We start from the raw sequence: 19,297 nt of genomic DNA, 5'->3' as shown, positions 1-19,297 counted from the left end.
GCAAGACATCTCTGCTTGGGGTTGTTCTTTCCTCCACATCAACCTCTGCTGATCCTAGCTTCTTTTTTTATTGCACAACTGTGTACCAACAGGAGACTGCAGCATGTTGAAGAATAACTCTGGAGTAAAGAATCTGAATACTAAATAGGTGCTAATGGCCCCATACAGACAGGCCAAAATAAAGCTGCTTTGGGTCACTTTGGAGGTATGCTGTTTAAATTATGCATGCGTCCTAAGAGGCCAGAAGCTGCACCAAAGCTGCACTCCAGTCTTTAGGACTGGAGCATGGCTTTAGCATGGATTCCGGACTCTTAGGACGCATGCATAATTTAAACAGCATACCTCCAAAGTGACCCGAAGCAGCTTTATTTTGGCCTGTCTGTATGGGGCCAATGTTTCTTTTCCTTGTGGGAAAGAGAACCTTAAGCTTCAAAAACATGTACAGATTGAATCTTCCTCATCTGAAATTCTGAAATTTAAAATATCCCCAAATCGAAAATTTTCCACACATGTAACTGGGACAGTGAAACCTTTGCTTTCTGATGATTCAGTGTACACAAACTTTATTTCATGCACAAAATTATGTAAAATACTGTATATAAAATTACCTTCAGGCTATGTATACAAGGTGTATAAGACACACATATAAATTTCATGTTTAGACGTAGGTCCCATCTTCAAAGATAGGTCCCATCTTCAAAGATACATATGCAAATACTCCATAATCTAAAAACACATCTGGTCCCATGCATTTCAGATAAGGGAGACACAGTCTGTATATCTAGATCCCATTATAACTGGCAAAAAGAAGATATTTTTCATTATCTGAGACAGAGAAATGGACAAAATCAAAGGTCACATAAATCCAAGTCAAACAATCACAAATAATTTCCTTGAAACCAACCAGACTGAAGATGTTCCATGTAGTAAATTGCTTGTGTAGGTGGCTCTTTGCATTGTTTTAGTGATTCTTCACTGTGCAATTACTAATGGCAATATGATCAAGAATTGTGTTGGCATATTGTGGAATTTTTCACATAACTACTGAATGTATGATTTAAACCTTTGTCCAAGGCTTATAGTAAGGAAAATTTGGAAAGTCAGTTTGTCTGGCTTATCATGCTATCTCTCACCATGTAACAGCAACTTTAAAAGGAATAAGATAAGCCAGACAAGCCAGACAAACTGCAAAATAGGTATGGTTAAAAAAGAGAGTGATTTGTCAGACGTTGTCAACTCAGATGTCATAGGGACCCCAGCTGTCTATTATCATGCAGCATGAATGCCTCCCGTCTCTTCCATCAAGGGGCCAATATATAAGTCAGAGGTGGGCAACTGTGGAGGGAATGGGGGCCCATTTTCACCCCAAATATCTCTGTAAGGAGCCACATCGGCATACCTGACATGTCCAGAATTTATGGTTTTTAGTTTGGCTGTTTTTTGTGTGTGTGTGTTTCTTCTTTCTTTTTTTGTTTGGGTGAGTATGTAAGGGGCTGCAGAGCCAACATGGTGTAGTGGTTTGAGTGTGGCACAAGGATTCTAGGAGGATGGCATTGAATTGGGGTTTTAAGTCTTTCCCCATCTGCTGGTTCTGTCCTGAACCCTTCCGCCTCAAACTCTTCCAGTTCAGTCAAACTACAGATAGGAAAAAGACAGCGTACCTGCATATATCTCATCTACAATTGCATCCTCTCTCTCTGCAACTTTTCAGTGTTTGGTGGTAACCCACATTGCCTGACTTGGCTATTATTGTATGCTTGCCGTATGCTTGCCATATGCTTACCTAACCTGACACTTAGTGCCATTAAACTCAGTGAGATTTACTTTTGAGTGAAACATCCATAAGATGGGGGCTAGTCATCTGCTGTTACTTAAGCTACAACTGCTGCTCTCCATTTAGCTGATCTCATCTTCACTCATGAACTGGTATGATCATTTCTCACTGGTAAGAACTATGGAAAACTACTTTGTAGTTCATATGTGGCTCTCTATCTCTTTTATAGTATGTCAACCTTTTGCAACATCTCTTGTAAGAAATATAGAACTATTACATTTCCCACTATGTAAAATATAGGGCACCATTATTTCTGTTACATAGGTGGGAGAATGACAGTACTGAATAATATATATAATTGTGATTGTAGTATTTATTATACAAGCTCAGGACTGCTAGTTTTTGGATTACAGTGCCAGGGTGAAAAGAACACCCTTTATTGTCATATACTAGCATGTCAGCTACTTGAGTACTCAGTTCTGGAGGCAATGCAGAAAAATGTGACAAGTCTAAAATATAAATAAATAGACAGACAGACAGACAACCTACCATGTGCCTTTAACCTTCCATGGCTAGCGTGCCTGCAGATGGCTTGCTTTCCATCTTAGCCCAAGGTTCCAACTGTGTCCATATATGGACAGTTCTATGGAAGGTCACATACCGCACAAACATACTAAACATGGGATAGCGTTAGCTTTGTGCATGCATATTCAGATGGTGGACGCAGAGGTGTAAATGATGTAAACTGTTGAACACATGAATTCCACATTTACTCTGCACAGCAGCAGTGGGTTGTCTTTCTAGTGGTGGTTGGACTACCAGTTTCATCAGCCATTGCCACCAGGATCAATGCTGAGGGAAGATGGGAGTGGCAATCCAACTGCATCTGGAAAGCTACCCTTTCCTCATCTTTGCTGTATAAGTATGTCTAACATAGCAGATCCATTATGGTCATGTGTGGACTTCTCTATCTTTCAGTAAGCTAGCAACCTGACCTGGATGTGTGTTTCATTCCCTGTACCCCCACCAATTGGATAGGTATGCCTTCTATGGCTGATCTGAGTGCCCTGGCTTCTCTCAGACAGGCCCAGACAGCCCAGGACCTGGACAGAAAATGAGAATGGCTTGGGAAGAGTGCATTTTTGAAAGGCAGCTAAAGTAAGAAATGCGTAAAATAAATGAAGTAAAACAAATGCCCAATTAGGAATAAGAAATATAAATATAAAGAAATCACAAAATAGGACAAAACAAAGGAAAGCTATGGAGGAGAATTAGGGGAGGGGAAGTGGGAAAGAGGGAGAGAGAATATTTCATGCAATGGGTTGTAGAGGCCCAGCCATCTGTTTACCTGAGCCCATCAGGGTCACATTGGACTCTGTCACATAAAAAATAGAAACCCTGCTGGCACCTAGCTGAAGACACATAGAGTCAGACTACTGACAGCCAGACGCAGAAGGGATTTTTTGAGGAAGCTAGGACAGTTTGGGGTACCATGCCAGTAACTATTTACAAAGAGAAATACAACAAAGAGAGGTACAACCCTGCCCTCACCCAGCTCCCCTTTGACTCAGCCAGTCTCCTCATTCCAGGACTCTGGAGTGGCATTGGGAGCAGTGGTGTTTTCCCCGTTACATGTAGTTGGGGTTGCTGATGTCGTAGCTGGAGTTTCTGCAGTAACAGCTGGAGCTGTTGATGCTGTTACTTCTGGGCTTGTTGTTGCAGGAGGGAGTGCTGTTGCTATTGTAGCTGGGGCTGCCTCAGTTGCCACTGGAGCTTTGCTGTCTGCTTCTGGTTTGACCTGCGAGGTGCTGGTGGTTTCTGTTGGGGCAACACCATCTGTCGTTGCAGCAGCGGGAGGGGTGGCTTTTGCTGCATCTGTGTGTTCTGGTGCTCGGAGTCTCTTCATCATTGTGGTAACTCGGACTGCTTTCTGCAGATAGAGAGGGGCAGAAAGGTAGTTGTCCACTTGATCAAAGAGCAATTTAATACCCTCTCCATGCTTCAGTATGGAGAGAAAAGACCAATACAATGGGCCCTTGTTATCTACTGGGGTTTGGTTCCAGGATCCCCTGTGGATACCAAAATCTGTGGACATTTAAGGTCCCATTATATACAGCGGCATAGTAAAATGATGCTCCTTATATGAAGTTGCAAAATCAAGTTTTGCTATTTGGAATATATACTTTTTTTAATATTGTCAAACATGGATGCTTGAATCTGTGGATAAAGAAGTCTAACTATATCTCCATCTGGCTCTCTCCCTGCTTTACAAAATGGTATTATCAATTTAAAAGCATAGAAAAGTCTTAATAAAATAATAATAATAATAATAATAATAATAATAATAATTTGAATTCCGCTTTTTCACAAAGGAATCAAAGTGGATTCTAACAGTATAAATAAAATATCAAACAATTAAAATTTACAATTTTAAACCCCCCAAATCCCAACCCTCCCCCAATCATAAAAACAGCGATCAACCCATAAAAAGAGATTAAACATCAAAGAATTTTAAACTATCCAATAGAAATACATTGAAATTTCAGGCCGATTAGCACAAGAAATGAGTCTTCCTCTAGAGGAGTGGGGTTGATGGGGGTGATAGTATCAATCAATTTTGGTATTGCTATCAATAGAGGGGAGAGGCAAGTCTAATGGATCTAATGGATCTAACCTAGTCTGGAAAGGCCTGCCGGAAGAGATCCATTTTAATAGCCTTTTTAAAGGCTTACGAGGTGGTAATATGGCGGATCTTGTCTGGCAGGTCGTTCCAGATCCTGGGAGCAATTGATGAGAAGGTCCTCTGGGTCACTGCTGAAGGTCTAGTCTTCTTAGGTTGTAGCAGATTCTTCCCAGAGGACCAAAGTGTATGGACTGTATGGAAGGAGACGCTCCCGCAAGTAGTCAGGACCCAAGCCATGTAGGGCTTTAAAGGTTAGAACCAACTTGTTGTACCTTGCCCAAAAACTGATAGGCAGCCAGTGGAGAGATTTTAGAACCGGTGTAATATGGGCAGTTCTGGATGTGCCCGTGACCAGCCTGGCTGCCATGTTTTGTAGCAACTGAAGTTTCCAAACTTGGCACGAGAGTAGCCCCACGTAAAGCGTGCTGCAGAAGTCAAGTTGAGAGGTTACCAGCACATGTACTACTGTTTCAAGGTCTCCTGGTTCCAGGAAGGGGCACAGCTGGCTTATCAGTCAAAGCTGATAGCAAGTGCTCCTGACCTTCGCATCCACCTGAGCTGTCAGTTGAAGCAACGAGTCCAGGAGCACCCCCAAGCTGAGGACAGAGTCCTTCAGGGGAAGTATGACCCCATCCAGAATTGGCTGGCATAACTCCATTCCCGAATTAGGGATCCCTACTGCAAGTACCTCCGTCTTATCTGGATTCAACTTGAGTTTCTTTTCCCTCATCCAATCCATTACCAAATTCAGAGGAGAGATTCCATCCTTAGTCACTGTATCAGTCTTAGACATAGAGAAATTTATTTGGGTGTCATCAGCGTACTGATAACACCCCACCCCATGTCTCCAGATGATCTCGCCCAGCGGTTTCATGTAAATGTTAAACAGCATTGGGGACAGAATCGCGCCTTGAGGGATGCCCGACTTGAGCTTCCTCTTGGCTGAACAACTGTCCCCAAGCAATACCATCTTGAATTCGCCAGAGGTAGGACCGGAGCCACTGGAGTACACTGCCCCCGATTCCCAATTCTCTCAGGTGTTCCAGAAGGATGCAGTGGTCAATGGTATTGAAGGCCGCCGAGAGGTTCAACAGCACTAGCAGGGTCACACTTCCCCTGCTGGGACCCAGATGGAGATCATTGACAAAGGTGGCCATGGCGGTCTCAACTCCGTAGCCCATCCTAAATCTGGTTTGAAATGGATCTAGAAAATATGTTTCTTCCAAGACTGCTTGAAGTTGAATGGTAACTGCCCTCTCGATTACCTTGCCTAAGAATGCTTGCCTAAGAATGCTAAAAGCGAGACTGGCCTGTAATTGTTTCTGTCCAGTCTTGGTATTTTAAAAGAAATAGTCATCTTGGCATGTCTGCGATGAAGGATCTCAGTTTTGTTTTGAAGTGTGCTTTCAGTGCTTCTGATTGCAGACAAACACTTGAGAAGAGAGGCTGCCTAGAACAGATCCTCAAGGCTAAGCCATCAAAAAACAAACAACGAAGTCCAGAAAATTTATTGAAAATTTTTATTACATATCATGATAGCTAATTTCAACTGTATGAAGTCTACCATGTTTTACTGAAGACCAGCAGTCTTCTAAAACTACAGTACAGGGCTAGGAGTCATCTTCTTGAAACTTTGCTATAGTTAGCCAGGGCATAGGCACTGCATGTATGTATGTTTGCATGTAATTTCAAATGTAATTAGTAAAGTCTTTTTAGCTATGAAACTTGCATATACCCACTGCTACCACCATGTGAAAGTTCTCTACGATCCCCTTCCACGAAGTGGATGGGACCTTCTGAGATCACCTTTTTAAATCTAAAACAAACCTTGCTGCCACCACCCAATGAATAACCTATTACATCTTAGCAATGCATTGGGACATTGCTAGGGATTCTACTGGTACTTGCAAACCCAGGCAGGAACTAGCCAAGCTAAGGTACATGAAGAAGAGTGCAAAAAAGCACTTTTGGTACTTAAAAGAAAAGCTTTATTCTATCTAGAGCAAAAGGGTATCACTGCATGCAGGACACACTTGACCTACAGGCGCAAACAGAAAGTTTAAGTTACAGAGTACAATCATTTCAGCCAAACTAGTAAAACAAATTTAAAAATCCTAATGCAACTGACTAGTACATGTTCCTAATTTTACTCCCAGTGCCAGGCGTTTCTGGGTAGTTGGGAGCCTGGACTCCGTTGTTCAGCTCTATCGGCTTCTTCATGATGCACCTCAGGAGAGCCGGAGACCACTAGCCAACAGGCAGGCAGGCAGACCCCAGACAGACAAAAATTTTGTATTGCATCCAGGCTTTTAAAGACCTCTCTCTCAGAAACATCTCAAAGGTTCCCGCTTCTCCCCATCTCCCCATCTCATTGAACAGTTGCCATCTCATCAGCTGTGATGAAATCCCTCATTAAAATGTAACTCCCCTAACATTTAACCCTTTGTTATCTGGGAAGAAGGCTCTGATAAATGGAGGGACTTCCATTTAATGCACAGCCAGTTTGCCTTACTTTGCTAAAACTAGTCTCTGAGAGAACCGAGAGATTCAGTACTTCCACTTGTGAACTTTGCTAAAGAAGATTGAATCTTAATCGAACCAGTCTCCAGCTTTCCCAGAAAAGGTGCTAACACCCCAGAAATCTATTTCTAATCCAACAAGTTGGATTACTGAATAATAGGACATGGAATTAAAATAAAAGCTTTTATCAGAACAAACGTATAATATCTATTCAGATGCAAGACTTTTCATTATTAAATGCTTATTATGTTGTTATATCTTATATTATGTTGTTATATCTTTTTGTGGCTTTCAACTGAAATAATTTAAAGTACACAAAACCATTTAACAATTTTTAAAAGTTAAACAAATTTAAAACCTGTACAGATTTGGGCAAAATCCTTAGACCTCAAAGGTGTTGGCATCAATCAGGACTCTAAGGAGAGGGCAGTCTACTGCCAGGGACAATGATGGGCCTCTCCTACCTCCTGGCATAGTGTAATGCTCCCACTGGTTTCCTCCAGCAGATCCCAGTCCTCAGGCAGCTGTATTTGAGGATAGGTGGCTTTTTCATGACCTTTAAGGATTTCAGTGTTACTATAAACACCTTGAATTCATACCAGAAGTTTACTGAAAGCCAATTCAATTTAAAACTGGCCTTAGATGTTTTCTATGTGGTGTCCTAGTCCTAGACTAGCAGCAGCATTCTGCAGTAGGTGAAATTTTCAAACCATCTTGAACAGCAGTCTTGCACAAAGTGCACTGCAGCTATTTAAGCAAGAAGTTACTAGCACATGAACTAGTGTGCCTAGATCATCCATTTCCAGGAAAGGTAATATCTGAGGAATTATGCCAGACTAACCTCAGGCATTCTGAGCCAGCTGAGGGAGATGGATCTAGGAAAGCTGCCAAGTTACACTCTTGCTCCTTCAAGAGGAATGGTACCCTATCCTGGACAGGTCATATATCCAATTCCCAGACCTGGGGAAAACCTATTCAAAATGTAAAATTGTGACCCAGCTTTAGTTAATTGGTCCGCATCCAGCCCCATATAACATCCAGGTGCTAGTCCAGCACCTGCACACCTCCTGCTGACTCTAACAATAATATGTTTTAAATTGGTTTTAATCTTTTTCTGATTGTTTAAATATATTCTAACCATCTTGTGGATTTTTAACAATTTCAAAAAAACTGTTGTAAGCTGCTTTAAGTTCCAATATAGGGATAAGGAAGGATAGAAGAAGAGGAAGAATATGGCACCAAGAACCTACATTCCTAATGACCTCACCTAGCAGCTTAATATAAATATCAAAGAGCATAGGAGACAGGATGGAGCCCTGCAGCACCTCACAGCTTGATAGCAAAAAGGGATGAACAAGAATCTCCCTGTACCACTTTCTGGAACCAGCCCTATAGAAAAAAACAGAGCCACTAAAATACAGTGCCTTTTACTCCCATTTTGCTAGTCCAGTAAAATCAGTGGCATCAAAATCTAAGAAAATCTAAAAAATCTAAGAAATCTAAGAAAATCAGCAGGGTCAGATGATGTAGGATATATTTCAGAGGAAAACCACCTCTAAATATTCCTTGCCTAAGAAAACTCTATGAAATTCATAGGGTCGCTATTAAATCAATAAGTGAAATGAAGGCGCGCGTGCACACACACACAGCCTCTGTCTCTCACTTGGAGTAGGTCAACTATCAAGGCAACAAAGGCTGTTTCAATATTGAACCTTGGCCTGAAACTAGATGGGACTGGATCCAAATAGTCTTTGAGCCAGAGCTGGTGTGGTGTAGTAGTTTGAGCACTGGACTTCAACTCTGGAGACCAAGGTTTGAATCCTTTTTTGGCCATGGAAACCGACTGGTGACCTTGGGCAAATCACACTCTCTCTAATGATGGCAATGGCAAACCCCTCTGAAGAAACCTGCCAAGAAAACTCCATGATGGGTTCACCTTAGGGTTGCTATAAACCTGAAACAACTTGAAGGCACACAAGAACAACAACACCATCTTTGAGCTACAGACCTTCCTTCCACATATATAATAAAATTGAAATTATTAGAACTCTGAATATATTTTGTCAATATTTGTGTCAATAGATTGACTTAATCACCAATAAGGTTCTACAAATATTTTCTATGCAAAAAAAATTTTTTTTAAAAAATCATGAAACAAAAATATATTTGAGAAAATTCTACCTAATGGGCTAAATTCAGTTGTTAGTCCGTATCATAGTAATGGTGAACCTTTTGGGGCTGTGTGCCCAAACTATTTTTTTTTCTGACATCAGGTAGCACCTGGCGTTGGGGGTGATACTTCCAGGGCAGGACTTCACCCCCTGCCCTTTCTCCAGCCTTCAGCTGTCTTTGAGAGACAGCTACAAGCCGGGGAAGGCAGGGGGGAGGCACGAGCACACACCGTTTGCTCCTCTTTCCCCTGCCCTTCTCCTGTCTTCTTTGAGAGACAGCTGGAAGCAGGGAAAGGTGCCTGTGGAGGAAGAGGAATAGGCACGCACCTGTTTCTCCTCCCCCCAAGCTTTCCTGATCCTCAGCTGTTCCTCTGGAGGCAGCTGGGGTTCACGAAAAGTCCCTGAGGAGGAGGAGGAATAGACACACACCCACTCCTCCTCCTCCCTGAGCTTTCCCAACCCCCAGCTGTCCCTCCGGAGGCAGCTAGGTGCCAGGAAAGGTCCCTGCCTGTGCTGATCACTTCTCCCCAGCACCATTTTCTGGCTTTCAGCTGTCTCCGAGAGAGAGCTGAAGGTTGGGAGGAGGAGCAATGGGAGTGCGCCTGTTCCTCCTCCCCCCTGACCTGTGCCGGGCGAAATGGCATTGCATGCCACCCATGGCACGTGTGTCATAGGTTTGCCATCATGGCCCTATCAGAATAAATCTACTGAATCATGTGTCATAGGTTTGCCATCATGGCCCTATAAGAATAAATCTATTGAATCATTGGGAATTTAGTTATTCAAAACCTAGGTAAATCCCACTGATTCAACTCTAATTGGGATTTAGGATTGAATTTAGCCAAGCGCTTATCAAATCAGTGCCAGTGTGGTATAGTGGTTTGGGTGTTGGACTAGGACTCTGGTTACCAGAATTTGCATCACCACTCAGCCATGGAAACACAGTAGGAGACCTTTGGCAAGTCACACTCTTTCAGCCTCAGAGAATGGCAATGGTAAACCCCTTCTGAACAAAAATTCTGTCAAGAAAACCCTGTGATAGGGTCACCAAGGTTCAGAAACAATTTGACAGCACACAACAACAAATCTCTATTAAATCAATATTTCCTTAATATTTTGGGGAATAACATCCCCAAAAGACAATGGGTTGTATCTCCTCAAGTTCTGAGGCTATCTTAGACTGCCTTGAGTCTTGCAGCTATTTCAGAGCAAGAGAGGATGCTTGTTAGCATCACTATTACCTTCCATTTTGCCCTGGCAAAGTTCTTCTCAATCTGAGCACATACACCATCCTTTATGTTCTTGTCTGAAGCTGCATTGCCAGAAATCCTGGAGAAAGAAAAAGTGACAATGAGTTGTGCCACCTACTTAGCCTGATTAGTTTCTTGATTTGTTTTGCTAACTAGCTACTTGGACCTAAATGGGAAGGTTGCAGCCAGCCCTTGCTATGAAGATGAATCGTCAGCTAAAACCACTCTCAGATGCCTTACTAATCACCCCTTTATCAACTTCATCCTGTGGACGAATTGTAGAGCAATTTGTGGCCTGTTACAGACTGCCAAAATAAAGCTGCTTCGAGTCTCTTTGGAGGCATGCTGTTTAAATGATGCATGCATCCTAAGAATGCAGAACCTGCACCAAAGCTGCAGTCCAGTGTTTAGGAATGGAATGTGGCTTTGGCGCGACCTCCGGACTCTTAGGACCCATGCATCATTTAAATAGCATACCTCCAAAGAGACCCGAAGCAGCTTTATTTTGGCAGTCTGTAACAGGCCTAAGTTTCCTAAGCTTTTGGTAAGGAAACAAAAAATATTTAAATATCAATAATGTCAAAGCCAAGCCTGTTGGATCTAGCTTCAAATCAGCAGAGTAACAGAAATGTGCCTGTGTTTAAGTATGCTTCCCTAAGAACTGAGACTGACTCAAAAAAACAACACAAGTCGCTTGTAGTTCAAACAAAAGTTTACTAAAGGCTTTAATCTATACAGTGTGCCCGCTCCACATGCGGTCACAACATATGCGGCTTCCACTTTACGCAGAAGCCGTGCTGCAATTAAATGAATGGGCCGTGCGATGGTGGTGTGCGCGCCCTGCTCCGAGCAAAGCCCCATTCAATAGAATGGAGCTTGTGTTTACGCGGAATTTGCCTTACATGGGGGGTCCGGAACGGATCCCCCGTGTAAAGAGAGGCTCCACTGTATATATACATAAAGGCTATATCTTAATCTACCGTATCTATCTAAGGAGGGGGAAAGAGAATGCAAAAATCTTCCAACACTGATTAGATTTGTGCTTTAACATTGTGCTCCCCAAGAGAGGACTCAAAGTAGCTATGGAAAACATTAAGCCAGCAATGGACCAAATCCTATTGTGAATTCCAAGCTGTGAATCTATCTATCCAGTTAAGATCCCCCTCTGCAGCTTTGTTGCCAAAGGACTTTGTCAGCTTTCTTGCCAAAGGACTGCTGGAACAAAAAGGTATTTGCCCACTGGCTATAGAATGTTAGAGAGGGAATGTTAGAGAGGGAAGCCTGCCAAATTGTCTTTGGAAAGAAGTTCCACAGTCTCTCATTTGCCTTACTAGTCACCCCTGACCATTGAGAAAAATCTCATTCTGTACCTTAAATCTTCTGATCCTTTTCTCTGATGTATATGACCCAAGACCTACTCTGCTTACTTTTCTCTTCACTTCCTCCCACTCTACCTGAGTTCTAAGTCCACCCTGGAACAGGAGCAGTTATGGGGCACTTACCATTCATGGGAAATAGCCTCCTCTGCTGTAATCCTCTGGTCCTGGTCCACCTCCATCAGACGGGCCACCAGATCCTTGGCTGGAGAAAAGAGAGAAAAAGTTGCATACAACTGCTTAGGTTAGGATGAGTGGCACCACAGACAGTGCTCTGACTCTGCAGTGAGTAGAGGGATACACCTACCTAATTATGGATAGGGGGAAAGTAATTTATCTATCAAATCATTTATCTTTGGCTCAAAAACCTTGTAGTACAAAGGAGTCTGTGTAACTGTTTCCAACTTGTCTTCAAATGAAAAGCAGACCTGGGACATTGCAATTCTAAAAGAATCAAGGGGAGAGATGTCACTTAAATGTTTTCCTCCCATTCAACATGAAGATGGTTTCCACCCGTGAGTGGAAAGTCCACCCAAATGATGGGAAATAAACATGCTGATTCTGAAGGAAAAAATTGCCATATAGAAAAAGTTGAAATAACCTCGGTCCAATAATAAGCTTTTTCTGACCGTTCTATGTTAAAATCAATGGTTTCAAAACAATTCTGGTGTAATATTTATCACAACCGTTTGTGAGTGAAGTCCTGGGATAATATACTAGGGATGCAAATTTTCATTTTCTCATGCAAGAACAAATAATTTTAGAACACCTCTCCCACGGAGAAGTAGGCAGAGGCCTAGTTTCAGGCCTCCTTTGTCTGGCCAGGCCTGGTGGTAATGATGGCCGATTGAAAGAAAACATACTGGAAATAGAACATGACAATATTTCCTCTGAATCTGGAAGGTTGCCATCTGACCACAATGTAGAATTGGAGCTCTGCTGTACAAACTACTTGGGATCTTTAAAAATATGGTACAAATACATTGGAAGATGGAAAAACTATGTTCAACAACCAAATAAATCTGTGATTTAGAAACATACCATAATGGAGAGCATGTGACACCATTTTCCCTATTTCTATGAAGATTCTGTCAAGCTGTTGGACATGTATTTAAATGAACTAAAGCTAAAGCAAACCATTGTGCAAGAGACTGCTCATACTGCTAACTAAGATCTTCTGATGGTTTACTTATTATCAATGGTTATATCAGCTATACATCTAGAACACCAGCAAAGTTCTAATAGAAAGTATGTTATTGGACAGAGGCTTGTCTAATGCTTTCTACTTGAAAATCACCTTAATGAATGTTAACTTCACCATTAAAAAACACATGCCTGGAACTAAAGCAGCAGGACATGCTATATTAATGTCATTAGTGACTTCTTGGCACTGTATTTTTGCTTTTATGTTTCCAAATGTTTTTAAAAATCAGATTATTTTATTTTCTTAAGTCTGTACCCTTGGAACTCACAAAATAAAAAAAAAAACTTGGGGGGGGGGGGGAGAACACCTCTCCCACTGTATGAGATTATTAGAGCTCTTGCACATTTAAAGTTTGTGTATTTCGGAACATTTTCTGCAGAAACAATGTTTCATTGTGTATTTTGGGATTTTTTTGTGGAAAATTTGTGAAATACCCCCCTCCCCCAATTCGCTTTTTGTGCAAAAACACTATGTTCTTACACAAAACCAAATGTTTTGGAGCGTGTCCAAAGGAGCGTGTCCAAAGGAGGGCAACTAAAATGGTGAAGGATCTGGAAACCATGCCCTATGAGGAACGACTTAGGGAGCTGGGGATGTTTAGCCTGGAGAAGAGAAGGTTAAGAGGTGATATGATAGCCCTGTTTAAATATTTGAAAGGATGTCATGTTGAGGAGGGAGCAAGCTTGTTTTCTGCTGCTCCAGAGAACAGGACCCGGAACAATGGATGCAAGCTCCAGGAAAAGAGATTCTAGGAAGAACTTCCTGACAGTAAGGGCTGTTCGACAGTGGAACACACTCCCTCGGAGGGTGATAGAGTCTCCTTCTTTGGAGGTCTTTAAGCAGAGGCTGGATAGCCATCTGTCAGGGATGCTTTGATTTATATTTCCTGCATGGAAGAGGGTTAGACTGGATGGCCCCTGTGGTCTCTTCCAACTCTACGATTCTATGAATAAAAGCCCCCAACTGCAAAAATTCTTATGGTAGCCAATCATTTCCTTGGCAAGATGATTCTGTGTGTTGAGACACCATTCCTGGTTAGGATCAGTAAATTTCTAAGTATTCTTTACATCCTTAGGACATACAGGCAAAGACAGAGGCTTCTCTACATGACTTGTCCTAGAATGGTACAAATTATGACTTATGCTTCCATTATTACCATCACAGTTTAAGTGGGGAGATAGCTCCTATAAGCCACACACAATGTGCATTTTTCTTGCTCCCATTTCCTCTCTCCTCAGCCCCTTATCTTCACGAAGCCTTACCTGCCTGGGAGATGTCATCCCAATAGGGTGGATCAAACTCATAGTCACCAGCCAAGATCTTACGGAACAGGTTCTTGTCATGATTCTCATAATCATCCTCATCCATTTCCTCATAGAAGGGTGGGTTCCCTGACAAGCTGTAATACACGGAGGGAGGAGTGAGAGGATTAGCTATAGAATGTACATCAATTACAAGAAGTTGAAAATCTGTGGTTTCATCACTGGGTGAAGCCTCTTAGCCATATACTATCTCCTCTTTGCATACTGGTCAGGGTGGCGTAGTGGTTTGAATGTTGGACTATGACTCTGAAGATTCAGTCCCCTGCTTGGCCACTGAAACCCACTGGGTGACTTCTGGCGAGCCATATTCTCTCAAGCCCAGAAAACCTTGTGATAGGGTACCTTAGTTGCTATAAGTTGGAAATGACATGAAGGCATATGAGTTACAAGTATGAGTATGAGTTTGTTAAAAGCTAAAAACAATAATGCCCCAGCACTGGCCAAATTGAGGCCATCCCAAGGTATCACTAGATGCCAATCCTCATCATGTCTCACCATTGTCTATGTTGGAGAGGAATGACGGGACTTACACTCTCCAGTGACTTGTTCTGTAACCAAGTTCTTTCTCTTAAGCCATAATTTCCCCAGGTATGTCCTGTTTAATTTTCTGGCCTCATCCTCCCCTCATCGCCACTGCTCCCCACATTGCCAGCATGACAGCCTAGGCACCCCAAAGCCTTCCCTCGCCCTCCCCTTCCTTACAGAATATACATGATCACTCCAATTGCCCAGCAGTCCACAGGCCGTCCATATCGCTGGCGTCCGACTACCTCAGGAGCTGTAAGATCAGAAGGAGAGGGTGAGTGCTCTCTACGGATATGAGACACCCCTTTTAGGATTATGCCACTTCATAAGACAGGGGTAAGAATTTATACAACTGAATATGTAAACAGTCCCTGCATATTTTAAGTGTCTTACAAATGCAAAAGAGGAGAGATCAAAAATGTAATTTTCACTCGATGTAATTTATTTAGTTATTAGATCTAGATCTTGCCTTTGGCCCCAATATAAGATTCAAGGAAACTCAAAATGATAGCAAATAAAGGAAGAATATGCTTAAAAAATAAAATAGAACCTATCACTTAACAATTTTAATTGCTAAATTTAATTATCATATATACTAGACCAGGTGTAGGCAACCTTTTTGAGCCAGGGGCCGGGTTGCTGTCCCTCAGACAACTGGGGGGCCGAAGCCAAAAAATAAATAATTAAATAATTTTTTAAAAAAATAAATATATAAATAAACCAGGACAAATGTAGGACAAAATTTTCAAATGGAAGACACTTTTTTTAAAAAATGGAGGACACGCAAAAAAATTTGATTTTTAAAAAAATGTTAATATAAATGCATGTTTCTGAGGCTTCTATAGACAATTGCCCCCCAAAGGCCCCGGTGGAAATCAGCGGCAGGACCAGGCTGGGGCCGGTCCCAAGGCCTTGCCGGGCCGCATCCGGCCCGCGGGCCGCAGGTTGCCTACCCCTGTACTAGACTATAAGGTGACCTCATGTATAAGTTGAGGGCAGGTTTTGAGGCCAAAATTATGGATTTTGCCATGACCCGTGGATAATTTGAGGCTAAAACTTGGAGGCTCATTCAATGTGTGTATGTGTGCATGCGGTGAGAGACTCTAATTGAGTCTTTTTGCTTCAGTGTTCTAGCTTTCATTTCATCCTTCGCTTCCCCAGACAGCAGGTGGGAGAGGAAGCAACCAGTCACCCAGGACTCCTGCTTGGCGAAAGAGAGCAATAAACTGCTCTGCTGAATGCATGGGGAAATCTGAAAGAGCTGCTATCACACTACCATACCAATTGACCCATAAACAAGTCAACCTGGGATTTTGGGGTCAATATTTGGGCATAAATTTCTTACAGATTAGTATATACAGTACAGTGGACCCTTGTCATACCCTGGAGTTTCGTTCCAAGATCCCCCATGGATAACAAAATCCATGGATGCTCAAGTAATGTGACATAGCAAAATGTTATCCCTTATAAAAAATGGAAAACCAAGGTTTGATATTTGAAATTTAAACTTTTTTTGAACATTTTCAAACTGTGGATGCTTGAATCCATGTATAAAAAAATCAGTGTATAAGAAGGGCTGACTGTACTATTAGATGTCCAATACCCCACTATATTTAGCTATGTTGGATTCTGCTTTTCCTATCCTGAAACCTCACAAAACTATCTCAAAAATTGTAAGTTTGCTGAAGAAAACTGCTCCTTCTGCCTTCTCTCCATCTGCACAAGGGATCCACATGTGAGGTAACAAAGATGTTTAGCCAAGAAGCAATTTGGCAAATTGTCTGTATGCATCCCCTCTGCTGGAAAGCAGAGGGCTATTGCCCTCATGTTCTCCTCATCTTCCCAAAAGCGTCTGGCTGGCCACTGTAAGAAGGGGATGCTGGACTAGGGAGGCCTAGCAGGACCATTCTTAAATGATCTTTAAAGGGTTTGCGGTTATTACCTCTTTTCTCCCACTGGGTCCTTGCATCAAAACATCATAGAATCATAGAGTTGGAAGAGACCACAAGGGCCATCCAGTCCAACCCCCTGCCATGCAGGAAATTCAAATCAAAGCATCCCCAACAGATGGCCATCTAGCCTCTGCTTAAAGACCTCCAAGGAAGGAGACTCCACTACACTCCGGGGGAGTTTGTTCCACTGTCGAACAGCCCTTACTGTCAGGAAGTTCTTCCTAATGTTGAGATGGATCCCTCTGGTTGTGTTCACTATATAAGGGTAGTCGTACCAGTAGCTACCAGTAGCCAGTAATGTCAGAGAGGTGGGGAGGGCAGCAGTGCCCGCCTCCCAGCCAGCCTTGTAAACTTTCCAGCCATTCTATGTCGGAGGACAGAGCTATGTATGTCACAAAAGCAGTCCTAAGCCCTGAAATCAACCTCCTGTCATCCTATTGCCAGGAGTGAAGTAAGATTTAATGCTAGCTCAACCAGCTTCTGTATATGTACTGGGGAGAGGAGGGTGCCATCTGAACACTTCCTTGAAGTGGTGAAATGTCTTGAGATGGCCTTGCATTTTGCCATTTTTTACCTAGATATTCAGGGGTTCCACAGGGTTCCTTGATGAGCCCATTCTCCAGTTTGGCCAAATGAAAGTCGCTGATCACAATCTTGGAGTTCTTCAGGCGGTTGTAATACACTAAATTTTCTAGCTGCAGGAACACAGTGAGAAAGAAGAGATGAAGGAAGGAAGGAAGATGAGAGGAACCCACTGCTTCCAGATTAACAGTCCAGTGTCAACATGAAGACAGCCTCTAATCCCTAAAGATGTGCTGTAATTTTTGGGATTGCTAGATACATATTTGGAATGAGTCTCTCTGTCCTTCTGTATGTATGTTTGTGAGAGAGACAGTGAATAATGTGAATATATGTATAACATAGATGTGTCATTCTTGCAGAGCCACAGATAAAAGTGAAGAAGGGAGACAAATTGTTTTGTTGGCTTCTCTCTACTTTGAAATGGAAGCAAGAGCGAATAAGGATGGGATAGGTGGCAAGTAATTGGCTTAGGTGTTGGTGCACCCCAGGCCTAGCAGGGCAGCTGACGGACTTGCCTTGAGGTTCCTGTGAACAATCTTGAGGGAATGTAGGTATGCCACAGCTTCCAGAACCTGCCTGATGACATTACTGGTGTCACGCTCAGAGTAGTAACCCTGATCTAATATCCAATCAAATACTTCCCGACCAGTGGCACTGTGGATGAGAGAAGAACAAAGGGAAAGAAGGAAATTAGATATCTAATATTGCATTGCTGCCACAGAATGATATGATAGTATCATTCCTGTATAACAATACAAAGATGGCTACAAACTGAGCCTCAAGAACTTTTTCACACTGCACAATTATAGCATTATGATCCACTTTAACTGCCATGGCTGCATCCTATGCAACCATGGGATTGATAGTTCAGTCAGAGACTGAACTCTCCGGCAGAGAATTCTAAATTCCCCTCCCTAAACTAACAACCACAATATTCCATAGGATGAAATCATGGCAGTGGAAACATAGTGCTTCGTATTTAGTGCGAAAGGGCCCCAGAATATAAAATAGAAGCAGGGCTGGTTCTACCATTAGGCAGAGTGAGATGGCTGCCTCAGGCAGCAGATGCTGTGCACAGGTGAACTGCTGAGAATACAACAATGTATTCTGAATGGCCTACTCTCTGTCCCCTTAGCCAGTCCACTGCCCCAGATTTGCTGCAAGATGGTGTCCCACTGTCAGTGCCAACCCTCAATCAGTTGACTTTTATGTGGAAAAATTGGGGTGAGTAGTGGATCTTGCTTTCATTCAAGGCAGCAAAATGTTTTGGGACAGCCCTGAATGAGACATATAGAGCTGCTTAGAGACCAATGGTCTCTCTAGTTGGTAGACCAGTAACTGGAAGCATTTCTCCAAGGTTTCAGAGTGGAAGCTTTTGCACCTACCTGTAAAGGAAGATGATGAGATGTGAATGAGATTTTTTTCCATGCTCTCCACCAATGAACCATGGTCCCTTCCCTCAAGTGCACATAAATTTATGAATGGCAAGTAGATAAAGCAAACCAAAATTATTTAAACTCCCTCCCTCTCACATTTGTTCATGAAAAATCAAAGCAGCTTCTGATAAATATTTGGGAAGACAACTTGTAAAGTGGCAATAAGGTGATTCAGAGCCGAGCAGTGGAAGGAGAGAAACTACTAAATATGTGTCTTGTTAGTAGAGTATGCCTACTTACAGCTCCAAGAAGAGGAAGTACTCTTTCCGGGTAACATACACATCCACCAGTTGCAAAATATTGGGGTGTTTCACCCTGCAGGGAAAGAAAAGCAAGAGAAATACAAGGGGTTAGGAGAGCTCTTGTGACCTACCCAATCTAAGGATCAGAAAGGATTCTTGTAACACAGGAGCGGGCAACACATGCCCCCTCAAGGTTGTTAGATCACACCTGCCATTGGCCCTAGTTTGTATGGCCAGTGGGGAAGGAAGATAGGAATTCA

The 19,297-nt window shown here is 42.5% G+C and overlaps 1 protein-coding gene across 1 annotated transcript in view; it reads right to left on the bottom strand.

Annotated features, from left to right (window-relative positions):
* Nucleotides 1-332: 332 nt before the first annotated feature.
* CAMKV (CaM kinase like vesicle associated) overlaps nucleotides 333-19,297 on the bottom strand; it is a 101,291-nt gene continuing 82,326 nt past the window's right edge. Inside the window, exons 4-11 of the mRNA XM_042449674.1 lie at nucleotides 19,036-19,110; nucleotides 17,875-18,013; nucleotides 17,352-17,472; nucleotides 15,003-15,078; nucleotides 14,241-14,377; nucleotides 11,901-11,979; nucleotides 10,390-10,477; nucleotides 333-3,704 (exon numbers count right to left, since the gene is read on the bottom strand). Coding sequence (XP_042305608.1) covers nucleotides 3,342-3,704; nucleotides 10,390-10,477; nucleotides 11,901-11,979; nucleotides 14,241-14,377; nucleotides 15,003-15,078; nucleotides 17,352-17,472; nucleotides 17,875-18,013; nucleotides 19,036-19,110 — 1,078 coding nt within the window. The 3' untranslated portion in view covers nucleotides 333-3,341. The remainder of the gene's footprint in view (nucleotides 3,705-10,389; nucleotides 10,478-11,900; nucleotides 11,980-14,240; nucleotides 14,378-15,002; nucleotides 15,079-17,351; nucleotides 17,473-17,874; nucleotides 18,014-19,035; nucleotides 19,111-19,297) is intronic.

The sequence above is a fragment of the Sceloporus undulatus genome, chromosome 2, assembly GCF_019175285.1.
Source record: "Sceloporus undulatus isolate JIND9_A2432 ecotype Alabama chromosome 2, SceUnd_v1.1, whole genome shotgun sequence".
Lineage (NCBI taxonomy): Eukaryota > Metazoa > Chordata > Lepidosauria > Squamata > Phrynosomatidae > Sceloporus > Sceloporus undulatus.
The sequence above is the reverse complement of the archived record's forward strand: the minus strand, read 5'-3'. Positions and strand labels throughout refer to the sequence as shown.